General features: G+C 45.6%; 1 protein-coding gene across 1 annotated transcript in view; it reads right to left on the bottom strand.

Annotated features, from left to right (window-relative positions):
• TRPM8 (transient receptor potential cation channel subfamily M member 8) overlaps nt 1-17972 on the bottom strand; it is a 57600-nt gene extending 39628 nt beyond the window's left edge. Inside the window, exons 1-10 of the mRNA XM_059703619.1 lie at nt 17854-17972; nt 15786-15859; nt 14557-14713; nt 13176-13353; nt 11963-12135; nt 10771-10945; nt 9526-9593; nt 5973-6170; nt 4829-4931; nt 3642-3754 (exon numbers count right to left, since the gene is read on the bottom strand). Of these exons, the coding sequence (XP_059559602.1) occupies nt 3642-3754; nt 4829-4931; nt 5973-6170; nt 9526-9593; nt 10771-10945; nt 11963-12135; nt 13176-13353; nt 14557-14713; nt 15786-15859; nt 17854-17970 (1356 nt within the window). The 5' untranslated portion in view covers nt 17971-17972. The remainder of the gene's footprint in view (nt 1-3641; nt 3755-4828; nt 4932-5972; nt 6171-9525; nt 9594-10770; nt 10946-11962; nt 12136-13175; nt 13354-14556; nt 14714-15785; nt 15860-17853) is intronic.
• Between the last annotated feature and the right edge of the window lie 6266 nt (nt 17973-24238).

Here is a 24238-nt window from a genome sequence, read left to right as displayed (position 1 = left end):
ACCCATAGGGCAGTGGTCCTCAGACATCAACCAGAGTCACCCAGAAGGCTTACTAAACACAGGGTGCTGTTGTCAACCTCCAAATCCATCCTTTAACAAGCCTGAGACAGAGTCTGATCATCTGTGCTGCTAACAGGTTCCCAAGTCGTTCCTGAGCTGCCACAGGTGCAGGACCACACTTCGAGAACCATGGACACATCTTTGTTTACAAACCCAGATGTGTGACCTGAGCCTCAGTATGACAAGATTTTCCCTGAGCCTCAGTCTGCTCTTCTAGAAAATTCGTAGGTGTATGTGGAGATGAAATGAGATAACATAGGTCAAGATGCTTTCAGAAATTCAAGGTCAGAGCAGGCCCTCAAAAAAATGAGGCCCGGCTGGTGTGGCTCTGTGGTTGAGCATCAACCTATAAACCAGGAGGTCACAGTTCAATTCCTGGTCAGGGCACATGCCCAGATTGTGGGCTCAATCCCCAGTAGGGGGCATGCAGGAGGTAGCCCATCAATGATTCTCCTTCATCAGTGATGTTTCTACCCCTCTCACCTTATCCCTTTCTCTCTCTGAAATAAATAAAAACGTATTTTTTTTTAAAAAAAAATCAAACATCAGTAATCCCCTCCTGTGGTACTCATGGATCCCTGGTTTGTTACCCAGGAAAGTGAGAAAGTCCCCCCTATCGGTCGGTGTGAGGGGCAAGTGAACTAACACAACGAGACTGCTTTGTGTGATGTAAAAGGTCACACCAACATTACCATTATTCTAACGACTTTTATGTATTTTTAAACAAATACTTATATATCATTTAATATGAGCCAATGTTCGTAAGCACTACAGAAACATTATCCAATTTAATCACTGTAACAACCCAATGAGGTAGGTACTGCTATTATCATCTCCATTTTCAGATGAGCAGCGGTGTGCTGGTCAATGTTTAACAACCAGCTCTCTGGAAGAACATAACAGACCCCACTTTGTAGTCTTGCCAGTTCCTATTGGGTAAATGCTCCCACTGTGGCTAACTTCCAGCTGCCAACGTGCCATCGTTGAATGCAGAATTGAAAATAGACCTGGAGTAGCACAACACTTGTGCTATTTCCAGCATGCAGGCGCAATAGACAGAAATAATGCCCAGAGCCTAGATCAGGGGTGGGCAAACTTTTTGACTCGAGGGCCACAATGGGTTCTTAAACTGGACCGGAGGGCCGGAACAAAAGCATGGATGGAGTGTTTGTGTGAACTAATATAAATTCAAAGTACCCTTACCTAAAAGGGTACGGTCTTTTTTTTTTTTAGTTTTATTCATTTCAAACGGGCCGGATCCGGCCCGTGGGCTGTAGTTTGCCCACGGCTGGCCTAGATAATAATAAATGTAGTAAAATAATTAGAAAGCAATGAGTTTTAACTATGTATTACCTTTTTTTTAATATATTTTATTGATTTTTTACAGAGAGGAAGGGAGAGAGATAGAGAGTTAGAAACATCAATGAGAGAGAAACATCGATCATCTGCCTCCTGCACATCTCCCACTGGGGATATGCCCGCAACCCAGGCACATGCCCTTGACCGGAATCGAACCTGGGACCTTCTAGTCCGCAGGCCGACGCTCCATCCACTGAGCCAAACCGGTTTCGGCACTATGTATTACCTTTTTTTTTTTAATAAAATGTATTTAGTTCTAAGTCTATATAGTTGAATTTTTTAAAAAGTATATTTTTATTGATTTCAGAGAGGAAGGAAGAGGAGAAAGAGAGAGAGAGAGAGAGAGAGAGAGAGAGAGAGAGAGAGAGAGAGAGAGAGAGAGAGAGAGAGAGAGAAACATCCATGATGAAAGAGAATCATGGATTGGCTGTCTCCTGCAAGTCGCCCACTGGGGATCGGATCGAGCCCACTACCCGGGCATGTGCCCTTGATCGGAATTGAACCTGGGACCTCCCAGTTCGCAGGCCGATGCTCTATCCACTGAGCAAAACAGGCTAGGGCTGAATTTTTAAAAAATATGTTTTTATTGATTGTTTTTTTTGAGAGAGAGAGAGAAAGGAAGGAAGAAGGAGATAGAAACACTGATGAGAGAAAAACATCAATCGGCTGCCTCCCAGGGATTGGGCCCGAAACCTGGGCATATGCACTGACTAGGAATCAAACTGATGACCTCTTGGTACTCAATCCACTGAGTCACCCTGGCTGGGCTATAGTTGAATTTTAATAATGATGGTATTTAATTACTGACTCGTAAAATCTCTAAAGCCTTAGCAGTCGGCTCTTGCAAGCCAGCATGAGCAGGCTCCACCGCACCACATCTGAGGGATCTGAGGCACGGAGAGGTTAAATGCCTTGCAGAGGTTAAGTCAGGCCGATGGGCTGCCTCCAGAGCCCATCCATATGCTTAGCCGTTATGCCCTTCCTCCTCCACTGTCTTAGGCTGAGTTAATAAAATTAAATGCACCATTCAATATGTGCCTGAGTTTATGTTTATTTATATCATATGACCTTACTTAAAGAGACCATTTCTCACACAGGGATCCATTTATGAATCAATTAACTACATCTACTTATACTTTCCCTCAACTAACTAAAGCTTTGCAATGTGTAATGCAGTTCATTAAATGCAAAGACCAAACACAAGATAATGTTTGCTGCAGGAATGAGTAATTTAAAAATCCATAAGTCATTATTTTATTTGCATTCTGTTATTAAAATTTATCACCTGTTAATATAAATCAAGTCTTCATCATCGATTATACAACAGTAGGCCTAAAAGTGGTTTCTGAACCTGGCTGCAAAGGATGCCAGTTATGAAATGCATGCACCTTCAAATCTATGCATACGTGTATAAAATTAAATAAATTCCAGCTGCTCACGAGTGACAGATTAATTCAGAAGGAGCTGAGAATAGAGACACCCACAGCCTTGCAGGTGCAAGTGTGACGGCTTGTGATTGTTGCTACAAAACAGCTGCCGTGGCTGATTTAACTGCAGTTGTACATAAGAGGACATCCCTGGAAAGTGTGGTACTATAACTCTGATCAAATTGCAAGTGAGAAAAGTCACTACATTGGGGTAAAATAGTGTTTGGGGGACATAAAACTTGCATGTTGGAGGTGCTCATTGGCGGGGAGCCCCGATCCTCTAGCTCTAAGACATTCACTGTGTGTCTTCAACCAAATTGTGCTACCTTCTCCGATGCATCTCACTGCTGGCAATTCTCTTATCAGAACCTGGCTAGGTAGATGGGGCAGGGAGCAAAATGAGTGCGGCTGTCTTCATTTTTAGTAAAGCTACTGCTGATACCCATTCCAATCATGTGACATATTTTCCCCATCCTCCCGCCCACCCACTGCCAGGGGAGCTGCACCTCTGCACCCGGATGGAGAAGCAGCCCTCACATCACGGCTGAGGGCTATAAATGTGGATGGCATTCATGGATTGAGAGTTCTCCCATCAGTGCATTTATTATCATCTCTTCACAACAAACCTACTAAGTCAATATTGTTACCCCATACTACAGAGGAGGAAAGGGAGGCCTGGCAAAATTGATGGACCAGAAAACAACGCTTTACAAGAGCCAATACCAGAAATTTCTCAGATCCCTCAGAAATGGACCAGACCTGAGGCTGGAATAGCCAGGAGAGCTGCTAACGTACCTCCCAGCGGCAGTCGTTGGTGAAAATCTCGTCATTGGCCAGGTCCAGCTGGTTCCACTCCAGTAGCAGCTTCAGCTGCCCATTCCAGTTGTCCTGCTTGTTGGTGCTAAAGGCTACAAGAGGGCAGCAGAGTCAACCACCAAAGGCCCAGAAATAAAAGGGCCAGAGCCATTCGTATGACCCATTATCAGAGCCATTTTCCCCAGGGGATTCCAAGCAATTTCTTCAAGAAGCAGACACTCACAACTGTTCTTTCGCTTTATTTTCACTCATCCTTATCAATATTCTGAATGTCCCAAATGAGGATCAATTCAAGTGTCAATAATGTCTTTCCACTTCATATTCTAACCATGTAAATGGTATACTGATATTTTTCCATAGACTCAGATTCCATAAATGTGATATTTCAAGGACCATATCTGACTTACACTATATCTAAATCTATGAAATAATGCCATATTACAACAATGTTCTACTTGTCTTTTCCAGAGCTAATATATTCTGACCTATGTTTCTCTACAGATATAATCCTATTTTAATAAATATTCTTACAACCAAATTTCTGGTGAGCACAGTAAAAATGAGTTCAATGAATAGCAAATGTTTAAATCCCACTTCCTATGTGGCTCGCCCTGCTCTGCATACCTTACAGTTATAATCAGGAAGCTCAACTCTAGACGGTCTTTGCCAAGGTTCTATTTACTTCAGGTAACATCCACCTGCATGGAATTCTAGTCAAGATCATAGGTGAGAAGTTTTAACCTGAACTTCACTCCTCAGCTCCAGGAGATTGGTGAACCCTGAAACTGATGCAGAATCACTGATGTGTGTGAAGTGTGTGTGCATATATGTGGACCCCTAGGACAAATGCCTATGGCTTTATCACACTCTCAGAGGAGGCTGAGACACAAAAAATAATTCTAAGCCACTGTTAGAGACAGGTCTTTGAAGAGTGCTGTGATTGGATTTGACCAGCATTTTAATGACATAAAAATGTTTTATTCTATTAAAAATACGTAACCAAGGAAATTTAACTCAGCAGGTCAACAGTAGTTATTGTAGCTTCTAATCTATCATAATCAAAACTAAGCACAAGATTCTATTTCAATAAAGCCATTTAAAACATAAATGCAAGTCACAGGAAGCAACACAAAGCTGAGACTTCCAGAGTGGCTATTTTTACTCACCTTTGTACAAAGCATAGGAAATAGCGTTGCTCACAATTTCATCCCCAGCCTCTTCCATTTTAATAACTGTTAACAGGTGAGAACTTTCGAGAATTTCTTTGAGCTGGCAACATTTAAAGAACAGAGTTGTCAGCCAACTGGTTTTAGACATTAGGAGTACAAAGTTCACACTTTTGGTAAAAAATCTTTTATTCTACTTTTTTTTTTTTAAATACCATCTACAGGGCAGTTGCAGACCTCCTTCCCCCACCTAAAGTTCCTGTGCCCACAGAGTCTAATTTCTAAATTGGAAATATGAAGTCCTTGACCACAATGAGAATACAGGTTATATAAGGACACATGAAACAAAAAGCAGAGGGGGCCATTGACAGGGGTAGGTGTGTGTGTGTGTGTGTGTGTGTGTGTGTGTGTGTGTGTGTGGCCAAGCCTGGCACATGGTGTTCTATTATTGAGTAAATGAATAAATGAGAAAAGGGCAACAGAAATTGTCCAAATGTGGTCATAAGGGCTTAAACTATAGGCAGGGAAGGTTCAATGTGAACAAGAGCCAAGGGGACTCAGTGATTGGGTGAATAGAGAAGGGATCTGCTATATCATCCTTTGGGAATTTTCTGTAATAGTTAATTGTAAAACATTTTTATAAAATGAAATCTCTGGGGAGGCAGAGCCCCCTAATTCCATGGTTTCAGGCGTTGGAGAGCTTCGGGAGGAAGCGCTACTTCTAGAGGAGGAAGAAAGTTGGGCATGTAGGGGAGGCAACCGATCCATGTTTCTCTCTCTCTCTTTCTCTCTCTCTCTCTCCCTTCCTCTCTCCTCTCTCTCAAATTAATAAAAACATATCCTCAGATGAGGGTAAAAAAAAAATTCTAAAAAAAAGAGAGTTAGCCTGCTTTGCAAACAGACAGACTTGAGTGTAAACCCACGTGATACCCCTTATGAGGTACGGAGGCTCGGCAAGTCATTGAACTTGTGTGAGCTTCTATTTCCACCAAGAAATTGGTTTGGGCCATGGCACAGTTTCAAAGTCACTGAGAAAGTGTAAAACAGCCACAGCTGCTGGTGGAGGCAGCATGTAAGGTGTTCTCCCTTCCCATGAACTTGGCTTCCCTTTTCTGAGTCCTCTAAAGTCTCCCCCACAGCTCACCCATTTGATCCAGCTCTCGGTTTCCTCCTCATGCAGACGGGACACAGTACGGGGTAAGAAGCGCACCAACTTTTCCTTGACAATGGAAGAGGTCAGGGTGTCCTCCAGCTCCACCAGGCTTGCGATCACATCGGCAATCTGCCCCGAGCCCTCTACCACCACACAGGGAATCTTACTCTTGATGGAGGTGTTGATGGCCTGGGAGAGGGGAGACAAAGCCGGTCAGATGGAAGAGACACAACAACCAGAAACCTAGCTCAGGACCAAGGCTCTAAGTCAAGGTGGTTAACCAAACACATTGACATGTCATCCCTGCACTTTCCCTTTGGGGTTTTACTCTTGATCAGAAGCAAATGAAATGTTTGCTATTGGCATTGAATGAGGAAAGTACTAATGCCAAAATCCATAATAATGATATATGTGACTAATTGAAGTTCTCCATCAACATGTGCTTGAAAATATCCCTGTGTACAAAATCGATCATTCCAAATACTGACACCATCGATTTGAGTGATCACACTCGACATTATCGTTCTTAGCTTCTCCGATGAAGGTTAGCAATATTCATACTCTTAAGGTATGAAAACACCTTCAAAGCAGCAGCCACATTGTGTTATATTGATTCATATTTCCCTCCTCAACTAATTTCCCTTGCCCCTTTCATTAAAAGAGGAAAAAAATTTGCTTCCTGGATACACACCTATCACACTTTCACATCCTGTATAAAGACCAGAGAGGCCAGCACAAGAGAATCAGGTATGAGAATTTTAATCCCTTGACAGTGAGATCATATGGGTACAGAGCATCTTCCTTTAGCCAATACCGAACACTTTGTTTAGAGTAGATGTTGCCCATACAGTGTGTGGTTTCTTCATCAGAGTGAGCAGAGGGCTGATCCACAGACCAGCTGGGATGTTTCTCCACCTCACACTGCACCAGCTATAGGTGTCAGGGCTGTGCTGGGTGGGAGCAGGGGTGATAAAAAGGGCGCTGAGAGAGGAGGGGACAAAGAGCTGTGCCGGGAGCCGGTCCATCCTTGCTGTTTCAAGGGACCTGGCATATATGGCATACTGTTCTTAATATGTTTGCTCACCTTCTTGGCACTATGTGTTTTAACCAAGGTCACCTCTCTGAGAAAGGTTGTTTCCCCAGGTAGGGATTTTCCCCTGAAGTTAGGGAGGGAATAAAACCCCTTAACTAAGTGCCAGGTGGGTAATTAATCACTTTAACTATGAACAATCATGCTTAAGCTACATAATCTTTACTCCCTGGAATGGAGATAAGAAACGCCCTAACCTTTAGAATAGAGATTGATAGGATTGGAATCAACTGGTATAAATACAGATGTAACAAAAGACAACAGGACACAGAACCTAGACACAGAACCCACACAGAACCTAGACACAGAACCTAGACACAGAACCTACACAGAACCTAGAGACAGAAGAACTTCGCTGGAGAGAACATGGCAAAAGATCCTGGACAGAAACTAGAGACACAACCTAGAGACAGAACCTAGTAAGAGAACCTGGCTGAAGAACCTAGAGACAGAATCTGGCTACAGAACCTGGATAGAACATGGCAAGAGAACCTGACTAGAACCTGGTGACTGAACCTGGCTGGAGAACATGGACAGAACCTGGACAGAACCTGGCTGGAGAACCTAGCAAGAGAACATGGACACAGAACCTGGCTGGAGATCCTAACCAGAACTTGGCTGGAGATCCTAACCAGAACTTGGCTAGAGATCCTGGCTAGGCTGCTGATCAACTGAACGCTGTCTCCGTGTCATTCCTTCTTCGCCGACTCCGTCCACACCTTAGGGGACCCCTGGACCTGCTGGGGTTGGACCCCAGCAGAGCTGGTATCCACCCTCTTCCCCTCCTCTCTTCTGTGCTCCGTGCCTTTGGCTGTGAGTTGGCTGAGCAGACATTCCTGGAAAAGGCTCCAGAAATGCAGCATCCTAGGCCTGCAGCAGCTGTCTGGAAAGCTGAATTCTAAATTAAAAATTTCAGAGAGAGATAATAAATTTAATCATCTTTCAGTTACTTTCTCTCCATTTCTCTTCCTCTTTTATGTGACTGCTATTTCTTCAAACTGATAATTTTACATTGAAAAAAATCTCTATTTTAATTTTCCTCTGAAAAGTCTTTCCCAGAAGAGTTTTATTTAACAATGGTCTCAGTAATAGATCTCATAGCAGATGCTCAACAAATACCTGTTGATGAATGAATGAACAAACGAATGAATGATCATCTATATATATAAAAGCCTAGGTGACGGTTTAACCGTTCAACTGTTTGACCGGTAGCTATGATGCGCACTGACCACCAAGGGGCAGACTCTCAACATACAGGCATGGAAACATGAACAGACTGATGAATCTCAGAGGGAAAGGGGGAGGAGGGAGGGCGGGAAGAGATTAACCAAAGATCTTATATACATACTAGAGGCCCTGTGCACGGATTTGTGCAGCGGTGGGATCCCTCAGCCTGGCCTGCGGGGATCAGGCTGAAACTAGCTCTCTGACATCCCCTGAGGGGTCCTGGATTGTGAGAGGGCACAGGCCAGGCCAAGGAACTCCATCGGTGCACAATTCCATGCACTGGATCTCTAGTTGTTATATAAAAGAATAAACAAAGAGAGGTGCTAGATTATAAAACTCCAAATAACTTTGACAGAAATTGCTTGTAACTGTAGGGGTATACTCTGGTAATGAGAGGAGAGAGGATCAAGGACCTCGGATACCTATAATCTAACCCTGTCTTAGAGTTTAAAAAAAGGTTAGGAGAAATGGGGGGATATGCAAGCCAACCCAGAAATTAACTAAAAGAGAGAGGTAAAATTACTTCCTTATGCTGTCCTCTTCCTGGAAAGGTGCGATCATGAAAACGATGCTCATGCCTTCAAATACTCACCCACATGTGGCCACACTAATGCTCTCTGTGAAGTTGGAACAGATGCCTGGCTGCAGGCAAGATGAGATCAGTAATGTCAAGTCTACAAGGATGGAATGGGAAGCAGAATTCTTGCTCACTGCTCAACAATGCAGGTCGGAATCATTCTAGAAGCTTTCCATGATCTCAGGATCACTTAGGGTTTCAGATTCCTTCACACGGGACGCTCAGACTTTGCATGCCCAGGAAGCATGTGGTGGGTAAGCTCAAGGTGGTCTTAGAACAGGGTTTTGGTGTCAGTCTTTGTGTGTCTGATCACAACTCATCTCCACACAGAGGGGGTGGCCTGCAGATACATGCTGGTTATGATCCTTAAGTCTCATGAGCTCATGCCAACCCTTCTCTTTGGCAGGCTGATGGCCAAAGCCAACAATGAGTATTCAGACTGTTCATGTCGCTGCATATTCTCTTCCTAAATCTTAGCTGAGGAGACAACCTAAGTCTGGTAGGGAAACACTGTGTGGTGGGAAAGATGCTACTGACTTGCTCTAGTGAAAATAGTCAGGTTAGATTAGGTGAGCCCCCAAACCCTGAAAATACAAATTAGATGAGTGAGCTTGTTAACCAATCTTCTAGAAAACCAAACCAAGACTCACTTTTAAAGTCTCTCTTCCGCCTCCTTGGGCAAAGCACACAATGGGGACCTTGCCACCATAGTTGGAATCTGTAAAACATGACACAAAACTTATTTTGGGACTCATTAGAATACTCAGTGTACAATAATCAATTGGATAAATTCTTAATGACCATCTACATTTTGGTCAGAATCCTACATTTGAAAATAATGATACACATAAAATATTTTTAACCAAGTAAACAATACCTAGTCTTTACTTTTTAAAAAAAAAAAAAAAAGACACCTACGGCCAGGGAGAGTAAGACTAGGAGCTTTTTCCCTGTGAGCCCTGGGTGTGGGGTGACGGCTACAAACTTCACGGACTTCGCTATTTACCCCTTCGTCACGCTGGATGTGTCTTAGTGTCTCACGCTGCTAACAGCATGACGCAGGTCATGCTGCAATTTGTTACTGGTATTTAAAATGCTAAAGTCTGTAAATGATTTACTTTTGCTAACATATATTAGGCCAGATTCAAGTTTATCCTCACAATAAAAACGCTCACTCGTTTGCATAACCCTATGCTTTTCTGAGCTGGTGAAAATTTTGCATAACTATTTATTCTCTCAAGGGGGAGCACTGCATATAGAAATGTCTTCCCTTCTTGTACTTCCCATTGATGAACGTGTAAAGCTGAGAACATCTCCAGCAGTTCCCTGTTATGAAATAGATCACTACATCACGAGCGAATCTGGTTCCACAACAGCACACATGTCAACCGCAGGAAGAAAGAGTGAGTGGTTCACTTTCCATGGCAAACAAATTCTGCATTCTCCCCTGATTAGGTGGTTCTTTCACATCGAAGTAGCCAAGATGCAAAGAAGTAAACCAGTCGGCTATTAAACCAGCAGGTTGGTTTTTATCATTTCTATGCCAGCTAATTGCACTGTTTTGTGAGCTCATATTTGCCATCAGGGATTTTATTTATTTTTAACTGTTGTCTAGCAGAAGAGACAGAAGGCATTCTATCCTAACACACTAGAGGGGGACGAGGCAGCATCTGTCATTGCTCCAGCCTGTTGAAGGGTACCTATCGCAGTGACCCTGGCAAAGCATCCGAATATGTTGGGGAAAGCAGAGAAATAACAGCTCTTCTTTGGGAATAGGAGATTAATGGGGTGGGTTCGCCGTGCTTCACTCAATAACTGGTCGCTACTGTTGTTGGTGCTACTGCTGCTGCTCTTGTTAGTATGTTTGTCCAGTGTCCCGCTCCCTGAGTCCTGACCTTGAATGGTGCGCTCAGAGATGTACTTCTCCAGCTGGTTCCGGAGCTTCGCCTCCACTGTGGGATGCCCGTGGCAGCCGTTGTCCACCAGCAGCAGGTGGGTGTGATTGTTGTCCAGGATGTACAGAGGGTCCCTCTTGAAGTCGTCCATAATGTACTGAGCTGAAAAGTAGCCCTGGAAAGCACACAGAAGCTTGTCTTTGAGACTCTGTTTGTCGGCCAAGATGCGTGATGACATTTTTATAGGTTCCTCTGAAGGCTAACCTTTTGGGTTCAGCTACCTTGATACCTCTTCCCAGATTCTTAAGTTCAGAACATCCTAGAGATCTTATAGAACAGGCCTTCATTTCAGTATAAAGAAATGAAGGTTCAAAGTGGTTGGGTCACTTGCCTATTATCACATAAGTGACCAGTGATAGTGCAAAGGTCAGCTTCCCAATCCAGTTCTTGTGCCATCACCTGTGCTTTTTTGAATAAATTCATTGAAATTGATAGCATTCCGAAAAGGATAGCACATATACGTACATATATATATACACACATATGTATATACACATATTCAGACACACACATATATACTCACACACATATACACAGATACACATACACATGTATGTGCCTAGATTCAGGTAGAGGTGGACATTAGTATGCACACATACATATTTGTTTGCGATCTATCATATGAGAAGACCTGTGCCAGGGTCTAGAAATTAGAAAATGAATTTGTTGTTGTTGTTAATCCTCACCTGAGGATTTTTGTTTCATTGATTTTTTTTATGATTTTTTTTTAGAGAGAATGGAAGGAATGGGTGGGAGAGAGAAACATCGATCGGTTACCCGTCATATGTGCCTGAATGGGGATCTAAAACACAATGTAGGTATGTGCCCTGATTGGGAATCAAGCATGCAAGCTTTTGATATACAGGACAATGTTCCAACCAACTGAGCCACCAGTCAAGGCTGGTGGGAACAGATTTTAATGAACTGAACACATCCATTGGCAACACCTTTCCAGGAATTCTTTGATTATATCACCTTTGTTTTTAATTCCTGAGGTTCCAAAGGCTTTTCTTGCAAGGCCAACTTTCCCATGAGTTAATGCCATCACAGAGCCCCAACATTCAGGCCAGAGCCCCACACCCTGATCCTTCTCCCATGTGACCTCACAGATCTCCTCCCATCCCGCCCATACCTCAACATCACAATTCCTGATGAGGGTGTCCCTGTTGGAGACCATGCCCCAAGCCGCTATGCCAATGGCCACAATGTTCTCCTCTGAATTCCTGCTGATGGTGTTGTCTCTCACCACCTCCCCGATGAACTTCATCAGGCCATAATGGGTGCCTCCGGTGAGAATCCAAGCGCCTGTCAACCAGGGAGAAAGCAAAGGCTCAGCTGGCTCTGAGTAAGGTTCCTGTCCTGTGCTCACAGTTGGCCACATCCCCCTTCCAAATGAGGCCACGGGGAGTGAAGTAGCACCCCACGTGGCCCACACAGAGTGCAGGCAGATGACCGACTTCCCAGTTCTGGTCCCTCACCTCATCTCAGTAGATGTTCCAGGCCAGGGGTTTTGTCATGATGCCTACAACTTACTCTCAGACAATTCCAAAAATATCATAATATGTAGATATTTATGGAAAGAGAATTATGGGAAAACATTAACAATTGGTGAGTCTAAGTGAAGAGTTATAGACATTCATTGTATTCTTATAATTCTTATAATTCATTGTATTCTTATAATACTTTTGAAGGAATTTTCATAATAAAAAGTTAAAAAGAAAACAATGCTGCCCTGGCCAGTGTGGCTCAGTTGGTTGGGCATCATCCCGTGCACCACAAGGTTGCTGGTTCGATTCCCGGTCAGGGCGCATGCCGAGGTTGCAGGCTCAATCCCCCATAGCAGGCATGGGGGGCGGGGGGCGGCCATCAATGTTTCTCTTTCTCTCTCCCTCTCCGTTCCTCTCTCTAAAAATCAATAAAAATATTTTTAAAAAATAAAAAGTGCTAAGCTAATATTCAAGTAATAAAGCCCCAGTTATTTGTTTTGATCTCCATCAATACTGGTGGTTATGGCCTGCTGTTTCCAGCAGCCCACCCTTGATATAAAGAGCAAATAAATAAATTTTGATTTTTCAGAATATTCTGGGTAAAATTTTTTATGTAGAAATAAAGAAAATTAAAGCTTAGACGTTTAAAGGAAACACTAAATTACCCACAGGGAAGCACCTTAACACTGATTATAAAGTTAGTTTGTGAACCACAGCACCCCCACACCTCCAGAGCTCCCTGTCCACTCATTTAAGGTCCTCGCTTTTTACAAGATAATGATTAATTATCTAATTCTAGAGCATCTGGATTCTGCGCACGAACTGCATATGAGAATTCCATCCCCAAGAGGAGCGCACCTTTGGACTGAGCGATGTAGATCAGGCGGCTGAAGATCTTGCGCATGCGTGGCTTCAGGGCGAAGTTTTTGGCACCTCCGGTCACAGAAATCACAAGGTTGGGCGTTTTCAGGTGCCAGTGCTGGGTCAGCAGCTCGTACAAGATTTCCGCGTCAGTGTCGCAGGACAATCGGATATACTGTGGGAAGAGGGAAAGCATCACGGTGGGCACGTGTTCTCCTGACCACCAGGGCTCAGCGGGCTTACCTGCTCCTACCGAACCCAGCTAAGGAGGGTCCCCATGGGGAAGCGGAAGGAGAGCAGCAGACTGGGGGCATGTGGGTGCCACCAAAGGGCCCTCCAAGCCGCTGGAGGACTTGGGACTATATCCTAACGGCAGCAGGGCACCTGGGCAGTGTTTTCAGCAAAGCAGAACCGGGTGGGGTTCAGTTATGTTTTAGGGCTTCCTCCAGGGGCAGAGATGACTACAGACTGAGGAACAAGGCTGAGGGAGGGGGAGCTGTGGGAGGCTAGACACAGTGCTGGCCCATCCAGGGCAGAGATCCAGGGAAGAGACAGCGGTGCAGGGAGCTGGGTCACCTTCCAGGGCTGCAAGGACAGGGCTTAGGCGGGGAGGGGGGATGGAGGGAGTCAAGGCCCAGGCTTTCAGCCACCTGTGAATGGTTCTGTCATTCAGATAGAGAAAATGGAGGATTTGAGGAGACACTATTAACGATCATTTAAGTTGTGGTAAAACCCCATATAAGAGCCTGCAAAGTGGGTGTGTAGTGGGTGTGTGTAGACCTTATTCAGGGCCATACACATACTCAAGAATGACATATGCCAAACGAAACAGGACAATTCATGAAAGTTTTCATCAGTCCTCTTGCAGCAGTGAGAGTCAGCATGGGTGTCACAGGAGTGTGCAGACAGGCCGCTGGGTGCGGAGCCGGTCATCATCTGAGGTTCCAAAGGCCTTTCTTGCAAGGCCAACTTTCCAGTTGCACATAATCTAACCATAGCTTTTATACTTTTACTAGAGGCCTGATGCACGAAATTCATGCAAAAGTAGGCCTTCCTTCCCCCGGCTTCCAGCACTGGCTTCTCTCTGGCACCCAGGACCCGGGCTTCCCTGTGGCCACCAGCAGGCACCTGGGACCCGGGCTTCCCTTGCAGCCCTGGCTTGGTCCAGAAGGACGTCTGGAAGGATGTCCGGTCTAATTAGCATATTACACTTTTATTATTATAGTTAAGTTTTCTCTTTTTCTGTGATAGTGTTTGGACTGACCACCCATCTCCCACCTCCATACTATTGGACAGTTCAAGGTAACTCGAGGTAGCCCGAGTTTTGTTCCTATATAATTGCTATATTAGCTAGTTAGGGTAGGAAACCATTGCTTACCTTCCCTTTCTTCCCCAGAGTCTCAAACTGAATATCCCCAAAGGCATCAGTCGGAAACTCCTTGGTGTGTTTCTTGTAATTCCACTTCTCGTTCTGGTTGATCTGAGTGCCTTCGATGTGCTGGCTCTGGGCGTAGCCACACTTGCACACATTTTCCCTGAGCGGAATGACATTGATGAGTAAGCTCATACCAATGACCAAAGAGAGACCCTTAGTTTTTCTGATGCTCATCTCCTAATTCACACAAAGTAGGAACACTCATTTATTAAGAACCTTTTGTACTCTGAGGCACTATACGAGGTGTTTACGTGTTACCCCACTGAATCCTTACCACACCCATGACGAATACTTTGCTAGCGTTTTAGGATAAGAGATCTCAGTTCAGAAAAGAGAACAATTGGCTCAAGGCCATGCAGGGAGCAGGCAGCCAGGCCAAGGTTGGACTTGGGCTGATTCTATTGCCCCTGCTCTTGCTTGTCCTTACACCCTCCTCTGTCCCTACCTCCGCTCAGCAGAGAGTCAGTGCTTTAATTGTAAACTACAGCAGCAACTCTCGCAGCAGTTAACAGCTAGACTTTTCTTCTTCAGCAGGTAGAAGAGAAAAGGCAGAGGGGAACTAGAGGAGAGGGAGGTGGGCCCACATTGTGCACTGGGGTCCATGTGCATCTTCTGTGGGACACATCAGCAGGCAATCCATTTGCTCACTGGCTCCTTGGCTAGCATCCACGGAGGCCCTCCCTCGGGCAGAGCTGCTGGGGGCTGCTCCCAAGGCTTTGGTAACCCAGCCTCGATGCTCCAGCACACGGGAGACTCGCAGTAGATGAACACCCGATTAGAAGGGAAGGCCTGACAGAGAGCCAGTCCGATTGCACGTGTGCACATGCGCAATGTCTCCTGCCAACCACTACAAAATGGCGCATGCATGGCCACGGCCCCTGACGGGGAGAGGGGGTCCCGGGCTTATGGGAGTGCTGAAGGGGGCCACAGCCTCTCTTGGGGCCTTTACCAATGATTGCCAAAGCTAAAAATATAAGACAAAATGATTTCGCTCCAGGGACCAACTTCAAGCTACTTGCCAAATTCTTCCTGCTCATGCACCATTTCTGAGAACTGCAAGACAGAAACAGCTTCAATAATGGACTAGTGATCATTTGTTTGTTTGTTGAAATGGTAGTTAATAATTCACGTTCGAACATGGAAGCAAAAATGGAGGGAAAACAGTTGCTTACGTGGCCTTAGAGTCTTTGGTAAAGAAGACACACTCCCTTTTCTTAAAATTTGCTTCAATAAAATTCACCAATTCCTTTGGAGAAAGAACATTGGACAGCACATTACCAATTTATCCTCCCCCTGCTGTGACTAACGAATACTGAAAGGACCTGCGCCTACTTCAAAGGTTCTAAGACTTTTTACTACATACTCATAGCATCCTCATCCATTCATGCTTTTAGAGTGCACAGTGTTTGTAAAAAGAGGCATTTGCTTAAACTTTTATAACTAAATGGAAATTTTTCTAAAAATTACTTGGAGTTATCTTGTAAGAAAGTCATTATATATATATACAAATTATGTTTTTCCATTTCTAAGGCTACCAGGGGCATTTAAGCATTTTTTGATAGTTCAGCATAAGTAATACAGTATTGCAGATTCTAGTCCTCTTATGCTTGCTTTACAAAAGGAGATATATTCCAAAACCTCTGTCCATCACCCCAGCAACAAGGTGGTATGGTATCTGTGACCTAATTCTGACAAGCAACCAAAAGACTCTGTAAGCCACAAGCTTCCCTTTAATTGTCAGAAGCAAACTTTGGAAACAGATGAAAAATACTTCAAAAAATACCTACACTCCTCAAAGCAGGAGGAGATACTTGCAACATGTATTAATCATGGGATTGGCAAACAGCATCTATGAAAAACTATAAATCACTAAGAGTGAGAGAGACAACCGAATGGGAAAGTGGCAAAGACTTGAGCAGGCATCTAGCAAAAGAAGACACACAAATACCCCATAAATGTGTGAAAAGAAACTCAACCCCACAGCAATGAGGCAAGTCTGAAGGGAGGCCACAGTGACATCCCATTGCACACCCACCAGGTCAGAAGCATTAACAAGCGAGGCACACGGAAAGTGGGTGAAGGGCTCATGCCCTCTGTGGGTGGGTGAGCAGTGGTAGGACCACTCTGGAACACTGTCCACTGCTGCCAGCAAGGCCACATCCCTAGAAAGAGTCCCTTGTGGGGAGAGAGGGAGGCTTGTCCCGTGAATGACCTGCAAGCTCAGAATGCCTGGCAGTGGGTCGTGGGGTTCAGGGGCTGTCTTGCCCTGGGAAGGAGGGGCTGGCAACCCAAACCCACTGCCCTCAGGTCCCGGGCACTGACAGCTGGAGTTCTCAGACAGTCACACAAGGTAGTCCTCCCAAAGTCAGGCTGCTGGCACCAACGCCAGCCCTGACTCCTCACCCCCAGGGAGGCCATCACCAGATGTGCACCACAAAAGCAGGGGGGAGGGGGTTGCGGGGGGAGAGACAGGGACAGTCCCTCTCCTGGAACAAAGTCCACAGTGCACCCACACCTGAGTCAGCTTCCACCCAGAAAGGTGGAGAGGACAGCACAGCGGAGGCCACCAGTCCCTGTCCCCTGTGTGTTCCTCACAGGCCAGGTGAGACCAGGAGCGACATCTACGAAGGCGCCTGGTGTGGGGAGGGGCAGGGAGCGCCCGCTTGCTCCTCTGTTTCCCTACAGCTCACTGATGTGACCCAAGGTCAATCCACGGAACCACAGCCACGCGCCCTGCACGTGGGAGAGAGCCTCCTCCGGCACCCCCACCCGCGCCGGCTCATCCAATAGCAACGACGGGCATGTCTCTGCAACCCGAGGGCCGCATGGCCACTGGCTGGAGCAGGTGAGAAGCTTTGGCAAGAACAAACTGAGGCCCGGCCTTAGAGTAAAAGAAAAGGACTTAGAATCAGAATGGTTTCTGAGGTGAACCAACAGGGCTGCAAGCAAGAACACCAAGCACTGAATATTAAGCTGATTATTACAAGGTTAGCGTGTACATTTTCATCCAAGTCAGTTAAGAAGCGCATTATTCAACAGCTTACTAAGGGTACAAAGGAGAGCATGAGAAACAACACAGAAAAGAAAATGCTTCTCCATTCAGCAAAAATAAGCCACAGGACAAAATACTACATGTTGCGATGTCATTTTCTAAAGAAGGGGCATCGGTCCCCAAAGAATCCTGAGTGCCAAAGTGATGCTTTCTGGCAGGAGGGCGGCGGCTGGGCGCCCCAGACTCACGCTCTCGCTGTAGGACACGTCCGTGCTCCGGGACATGCTGGAGTACAGGGTCCGCGTGCTGTCCAGCGTCCCGTTCCTTCTGCTCCTCATGCTGAGCCTGGCACCCTCGAAAGACATCTGTTCTCCTGTGGAGAATGGGGGTGGGAGGTGCTGAGTTCGGGTCACGGGCAGGAAAGCTTTACCACAGCCTATCCCTCTGCCCTCACCTCCCCAACCTTTGCTGGGTGCCCAGGCACAGCCCCCAGGCCCGAGGGGCAGTTGCAGCTCTGCCTCTGCTCCTCTCCCTCATCTTCATCCCTGGACCCAGCTTGGGTCTCTGTCCTTTGTCCTTCCGTGGGTCTCTGGTCCCTCCCGCCCAGGGCTGGGCCTCTTGGGGCTCCCTCTCTGCAGTGTGATGCACATCACAGACCACCACACACTGTGGCTTCAAAATAGCTACTTCCAGGTTCATGGCTTTGGAGTAAAGACTTACAGAAGCAGCTGTAACGAGCAGCTTGTAGCAGCCAGAGGATCGGGCTGTCGGGTCAGGGGAGGAATCCTGGCCCTGACACCCGCAAGTGAAGGGGGAGGAGGACCTTGCAGACGGGGGTGGTGGGGCCTGCGGGCCAGCATGCGCCTTCTGGTCCCCCTGAGACTCAAAGTGGCCTGTGGCAATACCCTCCCAGGCTGGGGTGCAGGCTGTGCCTGGGCATCACAGAAGCCTCAGCTCCCGTAAAGACACCCCAGGGCTGCCCTCTGCTCCTCACGCTCAGACCTGCCCCTCCCACTTGGACCCTTGGCCCCTGTCTCCCGAAGCCCATATCCCAGGCCGCAAACCAAACCCACCACGTCCCTGTGCTGTCCACAAACACAGTAAACAGGATGTTTCTAGAACACAGGCATCAGCCATCCTGCACACCCCGTTACCCCAGTCTCTCCTGGCACCCAGCTCCCCAGAGGCCCAGTACCCCTGTGTCACCTCCACCTCCTTCACCCATCCTGCCTCTCCCATGGGCCTGCTCCTCACATGAGCCCCACCTTTCTCATCCTCAGTACCCGCCCCCCTCTTCCCAGACCCTCTCCTGGTTATCTCCCGCTCATCTTCTCAGGAATCACTTCTTCAGGGAGGTCCCCTGTGATGCCCAGGCTGGCTCAGGGGCCCGGTGACCTTCTCTCCACCTGCTGTGACCACCCTGATTTGTTTCATGAGCCCTGTGGCCCGTCAGCTTGCTGACGTCAGGGACCAAATGGGTCTCGTTTTGCACTACCTTCCCAAGGCTGGCACAGTGCACCTGGTAGCTCTGCACAAATACTTAGTGAGTGATTAATTTAAAGGAATAAATACCCTCACACACCCTCCAAATCCTCCTTTGGTTTGTACACTAATTCCACATTCTCAATATGGAAAGGACTAAGACCCACGCTCAGCCACGTGGTTCCTGAGCTCTTGGCCTGACTCCTGTGTCCAGATCGCCCGCTGTCCCAGACCAGCCTCTGACTCTCCCACCCACAGGGACCGGAAGTTTCTTTAAACCTCCCTGGGAAAGGGCGGTCCCGGCTGTTTAAAACAATGATGCTCCTTTTACTTCTCTCCCCAGGCATTTTGAAGAGAGGCCTAGAGTATTAATTGGTGCTGCACATACATTACTGTAAAACCACAGATCAATCCTGCTGGGTCTTCCCTATGATCCCCATACAGCAAAATGCTTCTAAGTAGGGCACCACCCGGCAGGAAATGATTTTATTTGCCTGAAAGGAAGATGCTGCTGTGGGAAAAGGGCAGTTCTGCTTTCTGATCACATTCCAATCAAGTGAGACACGGGAAAGCGTGTAGATGAGCAGCAAGCTGCTGGTCCTGGCATTGCCGACAGCGGGCATGAGCTTCTGATTGGTTTTCGGAGGCCAAACGGTTCACCTTGACTAATTATAAGCGTAGGCATCCTTTACAAAGTCTTACTCAAAAGATGGTCGCTGCTGTTATTTATAGTGGGGACAATCGGAAATAACCTAAATTTCCATCAATAGGAGAACATTCCACACAAAAGAAGTAGGGGGACAGTGCCATGAGTGGGATGCTCTGTAATGAAATGGAAAGATAATGATTCATTATGAATAGATGGAGACGCAAGAGGCAAGAAATCCTAGTGGTTAAGAGCTCTGGCTTTAGAGAGTGAGTTTGGTTGGGGGCGAAACTGACCCAATGTTATTTTTATTATTGATTTTCATGGATAATTTTAAATAATCCAGAAGTCACCCTTTCACAACATAATACTCTTGCATCCTCTGAGCTCAATGCAAAAACAAAAACAAGAAATCAGTCTGCTATGTTACTGTCCTAATACAAGAATGGCATTTGGCATGTTTTTAAAACTGCATTTCAGCTTTAAATCTGGTCGCCATGGTCACACCAGACCTGAGATGCCATTTTCCAACAGGATGCACAGTCCTACGTCTCTTTATGGTAAAAAAGGAAAAGAAAGAGAAAGAATAAATAACAACGCCTGTGATACTGAACAAGAGATACTGAATCGTTCATGCTCTGATGAGAATGTTCCAAAGGCCCGTCCAAACCCCAGGCACCTCCACTCTTCCTTCCCTTCAATTATTCATTACAAGGGTGAGTGTGACACTTGCAGAGCTTCAGATATAACTGACACCATCCAACGATACCACCCTGACCCCCACTGCCAGGCGTGCTGCCACGGTGCACGTGGGAGTGGCAGCGACCTGGGAGGGTTGGTGTACACCTGGCCTCCACATGTCATCCACTGCTACAGAACTGAGATTCCTGGTGTCACAGGCATTCTCCTGCTTTTCTAGTTATCTTTCTTTTTGTCGGCCACATTTTTGGAGTTTGAATAGATAGGTAAAAGCTGAGAAAATGGTGAAAGCCAATGGAGGCTCCTGAAGTCACTGATCCCAGTGTCTCCTGCCCCAGTGTCTCCTCTGAGACAAGAGGTGGAACCTAGCAACAGATGATGCTTGAAGGTGCTATTTTCTGAGAATCCCCTAGAATAAGGGGAAAGGCAGGGGGTCCCTATGGTACCTGGAACCCTATAATCTTCACAGATGCCATGAATAACATCAATTCTTAGACAAGACAAAAAATAATAATCATGGATAATAACTGTTTCAGATTTTAAAGAATTATAAATTCAAAGTCACAGCTTTAAATTAAAATTATCTACACTCTCAGGATACTCAAACTTCTTTGGTAATAAGTGTATTTGGATTAGCACATAGATAACAGATTTAAGAAATAACCATCCCCTTACGTTCAGCTTAAGAATCCTCACACTGAGAGTCAGTGTTGGCCATAATGGACTCAAAATTAAATAGAAATAAAACCTTTAATTATTCATCCACCTCTTCAGTGTTTCTTGCTCCTAAATAATACAAGTGATGAGCATGCTTCTGAAGCCAAAAAACTGGAAGGAACCACAGTATGTAAAAATAAGTCAAATATACTTTTCCACTTGAATTATCAAAGAATACTGACTATTTGAATGCATTCTTTCTTGACGCTAATTTAGATTTCAACAGTCTTGGTTTACAGGAGACCTGCTTCATTATGTTCCCAGTAGTTTCAGGACCTAGAACTGGGTTAGGTCGTCAGCTGCAGCCTTAAGATGGGAATTTTCTAATAAAGCCCCTTTGAGGAAATTTGTGACTCTGTCAATCAGGGGGGGTGTAATTTAAATCACTCAAAAAATATAACAGAGATTTCTCCATTTCTATCTAAATCCAAATGAGTGCTAAAGACATCTGTGAACTAGCATTTACTTCTCCCCACAGCTCTTTGAGAAATTTCCAATTCTGTCTTCCTTTAGCTCCAGATCTTCATAGGAAAACTAAGCGATGCCCTTCTCAGAGACACTAAACTGGCACCAGTTCTACAAGTCACAGCAAGCACAACAGTTACGGAGAGACAAAAATTAGAGGAGAACATACCAGTGGAGGATCTCGGGTAGGGTTTGCTTTCACTCCAAAGGTCCCACCTCCTGCAGGAGAAACAGGCCTTTATAGCCCGAGCTCCCTGGCCCCGCCTTCCTTGGGAGGTTCTTTTAAGAGGAGGAGCAGAGAAAACTTCAGCCACTGAAAGAGGACTCTTGGAGCCAGGCTTACAGAAGCAATGTAGCGAGTGAACATGAGCAAGGCGTGCATAATTATAAAACATGGTATTTCAAATGCTCGTAAAGTAAAAACACAAAATTCCCACCCTGGCGTGCCCACAGTATCAGTATTAAAACATATTAAAATTTAATTTCTACAAATTAGTGGCATGTTTTTAAACCACAAATAAAATAGGAAGTGTTCATTATGCAAAGTAATGGCAAGAATAATTAGTAGATTAGAAGCTTTTAATGAGGGAGAAATCTTAAATAGAGGGAATTTAACAAGCATTGGGGGTTTGTTTGTTTGTTTGATTTTGCAGATTTTGTTCACTTTCTCCACACAATCAAATATTCAGCATTGGGCTAGCGAGGCAGGGGTGATGGGGGCGGCATGAAGGCTCAGTGAAGCTAGCTTTATTAATTTAGAGTAATTTCCATGCCCCCTTGAAACTACACTTTGTCTTTGTGAAAACTCCACAAGAGAAACGAAGTAATGATAGCCAGTAGGCGACTTATCGTCATTTTATTTAACTGATGCACCACCATCATCATTGAAGCAATTTTATTATAGTCAATGCTCCTTGGATGTTGGTGATAACTTCTATTATGTCTTAATATATGAAGTCTACGCTATAGACAAGTAGAAATAAGATAGCATATCTGAAAATTGCTTATACAGTGCAAACAAATGCAAAGGGCTTGGAGATTAAACATAATGAGTGTCAAGGGGAAATTTTGTAAAGGCAGAGGGATTTAGGCAAAATCTAAATGGAGAGATAAGATGCAATTAATTATAGTGGTATATTTAATTCAGGGAGAAAAGCCTTTTGACAAAAAGAAACAAAGAATGTAAAAATAGGGTCACATTATAACGGTGAGTGTGACACTTGCGGAGCTTCAGATATAAATGACACCAAGGACCAACAGGTAATGAAAACAAACAGATTATAAGGCAATAGGGAAGGGTGGAAACTGCGGAAAATTGGAAATAACAGGTGCTTGACCTGAATAAAGACCCATGTCAGAAGAGATCTAGCCAGAAACTAAAAAAGCTAAAGAGAATCAGATAAAAAAACTACAGAGAAAAAGTGAAATCTCAAAATTGCCCTTAATGTGGATCCCAGGACTGAAACCTCCCCTACCCCCATGACTTCCAACCCTGCCAATGGATCGGGTGCTCTCTCTCCTAAGCCTGCAGTCTACACAACATCCTTCCAGGTATTTTCAGAAAAAAAATGGAATTGCAAACCAGAACCTAAAATCTAGTTTGAAACCACCCCTTCCCCGCCACCCCCCCCCCCCCCGCCCCGCAAAAGGAAGAACTGGAAAGAGCTAGAAAGCTAGAAAACTATAGAGACTGAAGAACAGAATGCATACTGAAGGGATGCCCTTGTGGAAGGTGATGGAGCAGTGACCCTCCGAGGGCAGAAGGAAGAGGTGGCAGAAGGAGCATGGAGGGGGAAGTGAGAGAGCCGGGAGGAGAATGATGCCTTCATTGGATGGAGTACTGTAGAGACATTAATCTTGATTTAAAGCTGTATTCCCAGGGAAAGATTGGAATAGGTTGCAAAACAGGGCATACAATTTCGCCTTTGGTCTAAAACATGCCTAGAGAAAGAGATCCAGAGGACAAGGAGGCTGGCCTGGGGATGGAAGCAGAGGGTCAGTGTCGGGAAGCTCTGAGCTGGGACTGGAGGGGTGTCACGGCACTGCAGAATAGAATGGAAGGGCCCTGAGCACCAGACTGGGGGGCCTCAGAGTTTATTAGACGGGCCATCCCCTATAGGTCCTTGATAGTAACAGGGAGGGTTACACACACACTGAAAGGGACGTGTAGCAGGAAGTGGAGGGTTTGGTGGTGTGGAGGACAGTCTTCAGGCGGATGCAGCCCTGTGAAGTCTTGGGGAAACCAGTGCTTCTGAGCAACTACTGTACACTTCCTGTGACCATGGCTCAGCCTTGCTGCCTCCCCCATAAGACTGGATCCAGCCCGTTAGGGGCTGAATTGTGCCCCCGCCCCCCCCCTCCCCACACACACACACAATTAATATGGTTTAGTCCTGACCCTCATGACCTCAGAATGTGACTGCATTTAGAGATAGGTCTTTGTAGAGGTCATCCAGTTAAAATGAGGTCACTGAGGTAGGCCCTGGTCTGATATGACTGGTGACCTTATAAGAAGAGGAGATTAGGCTCTAACCGGTTTGGCTCAGTGGATAGAGTGTCAGCCTGGGGACTAAAGGGTCCCAGGTTCAATTCCAGTCAAGGGCATGTACCTTGGTTTCGGACAC

This window comes from Myotis daubentonii, chromosome 7 (genome assembly GCF_963259705.1).
Source record: "Myotis daubentonii chromosome 7, mMyoDau2.1, whole genome shotgun sequence".
Taxonomy (NCBI): Eukaryota; Metazoa; Chordata; class Mammalia; order Chiroptera; family Vespertilionidae; genus Myotis; species Myotis daubentonii.
This window is presented reverse-complemented; position numbering and strand designations above follow the sequence as displayed.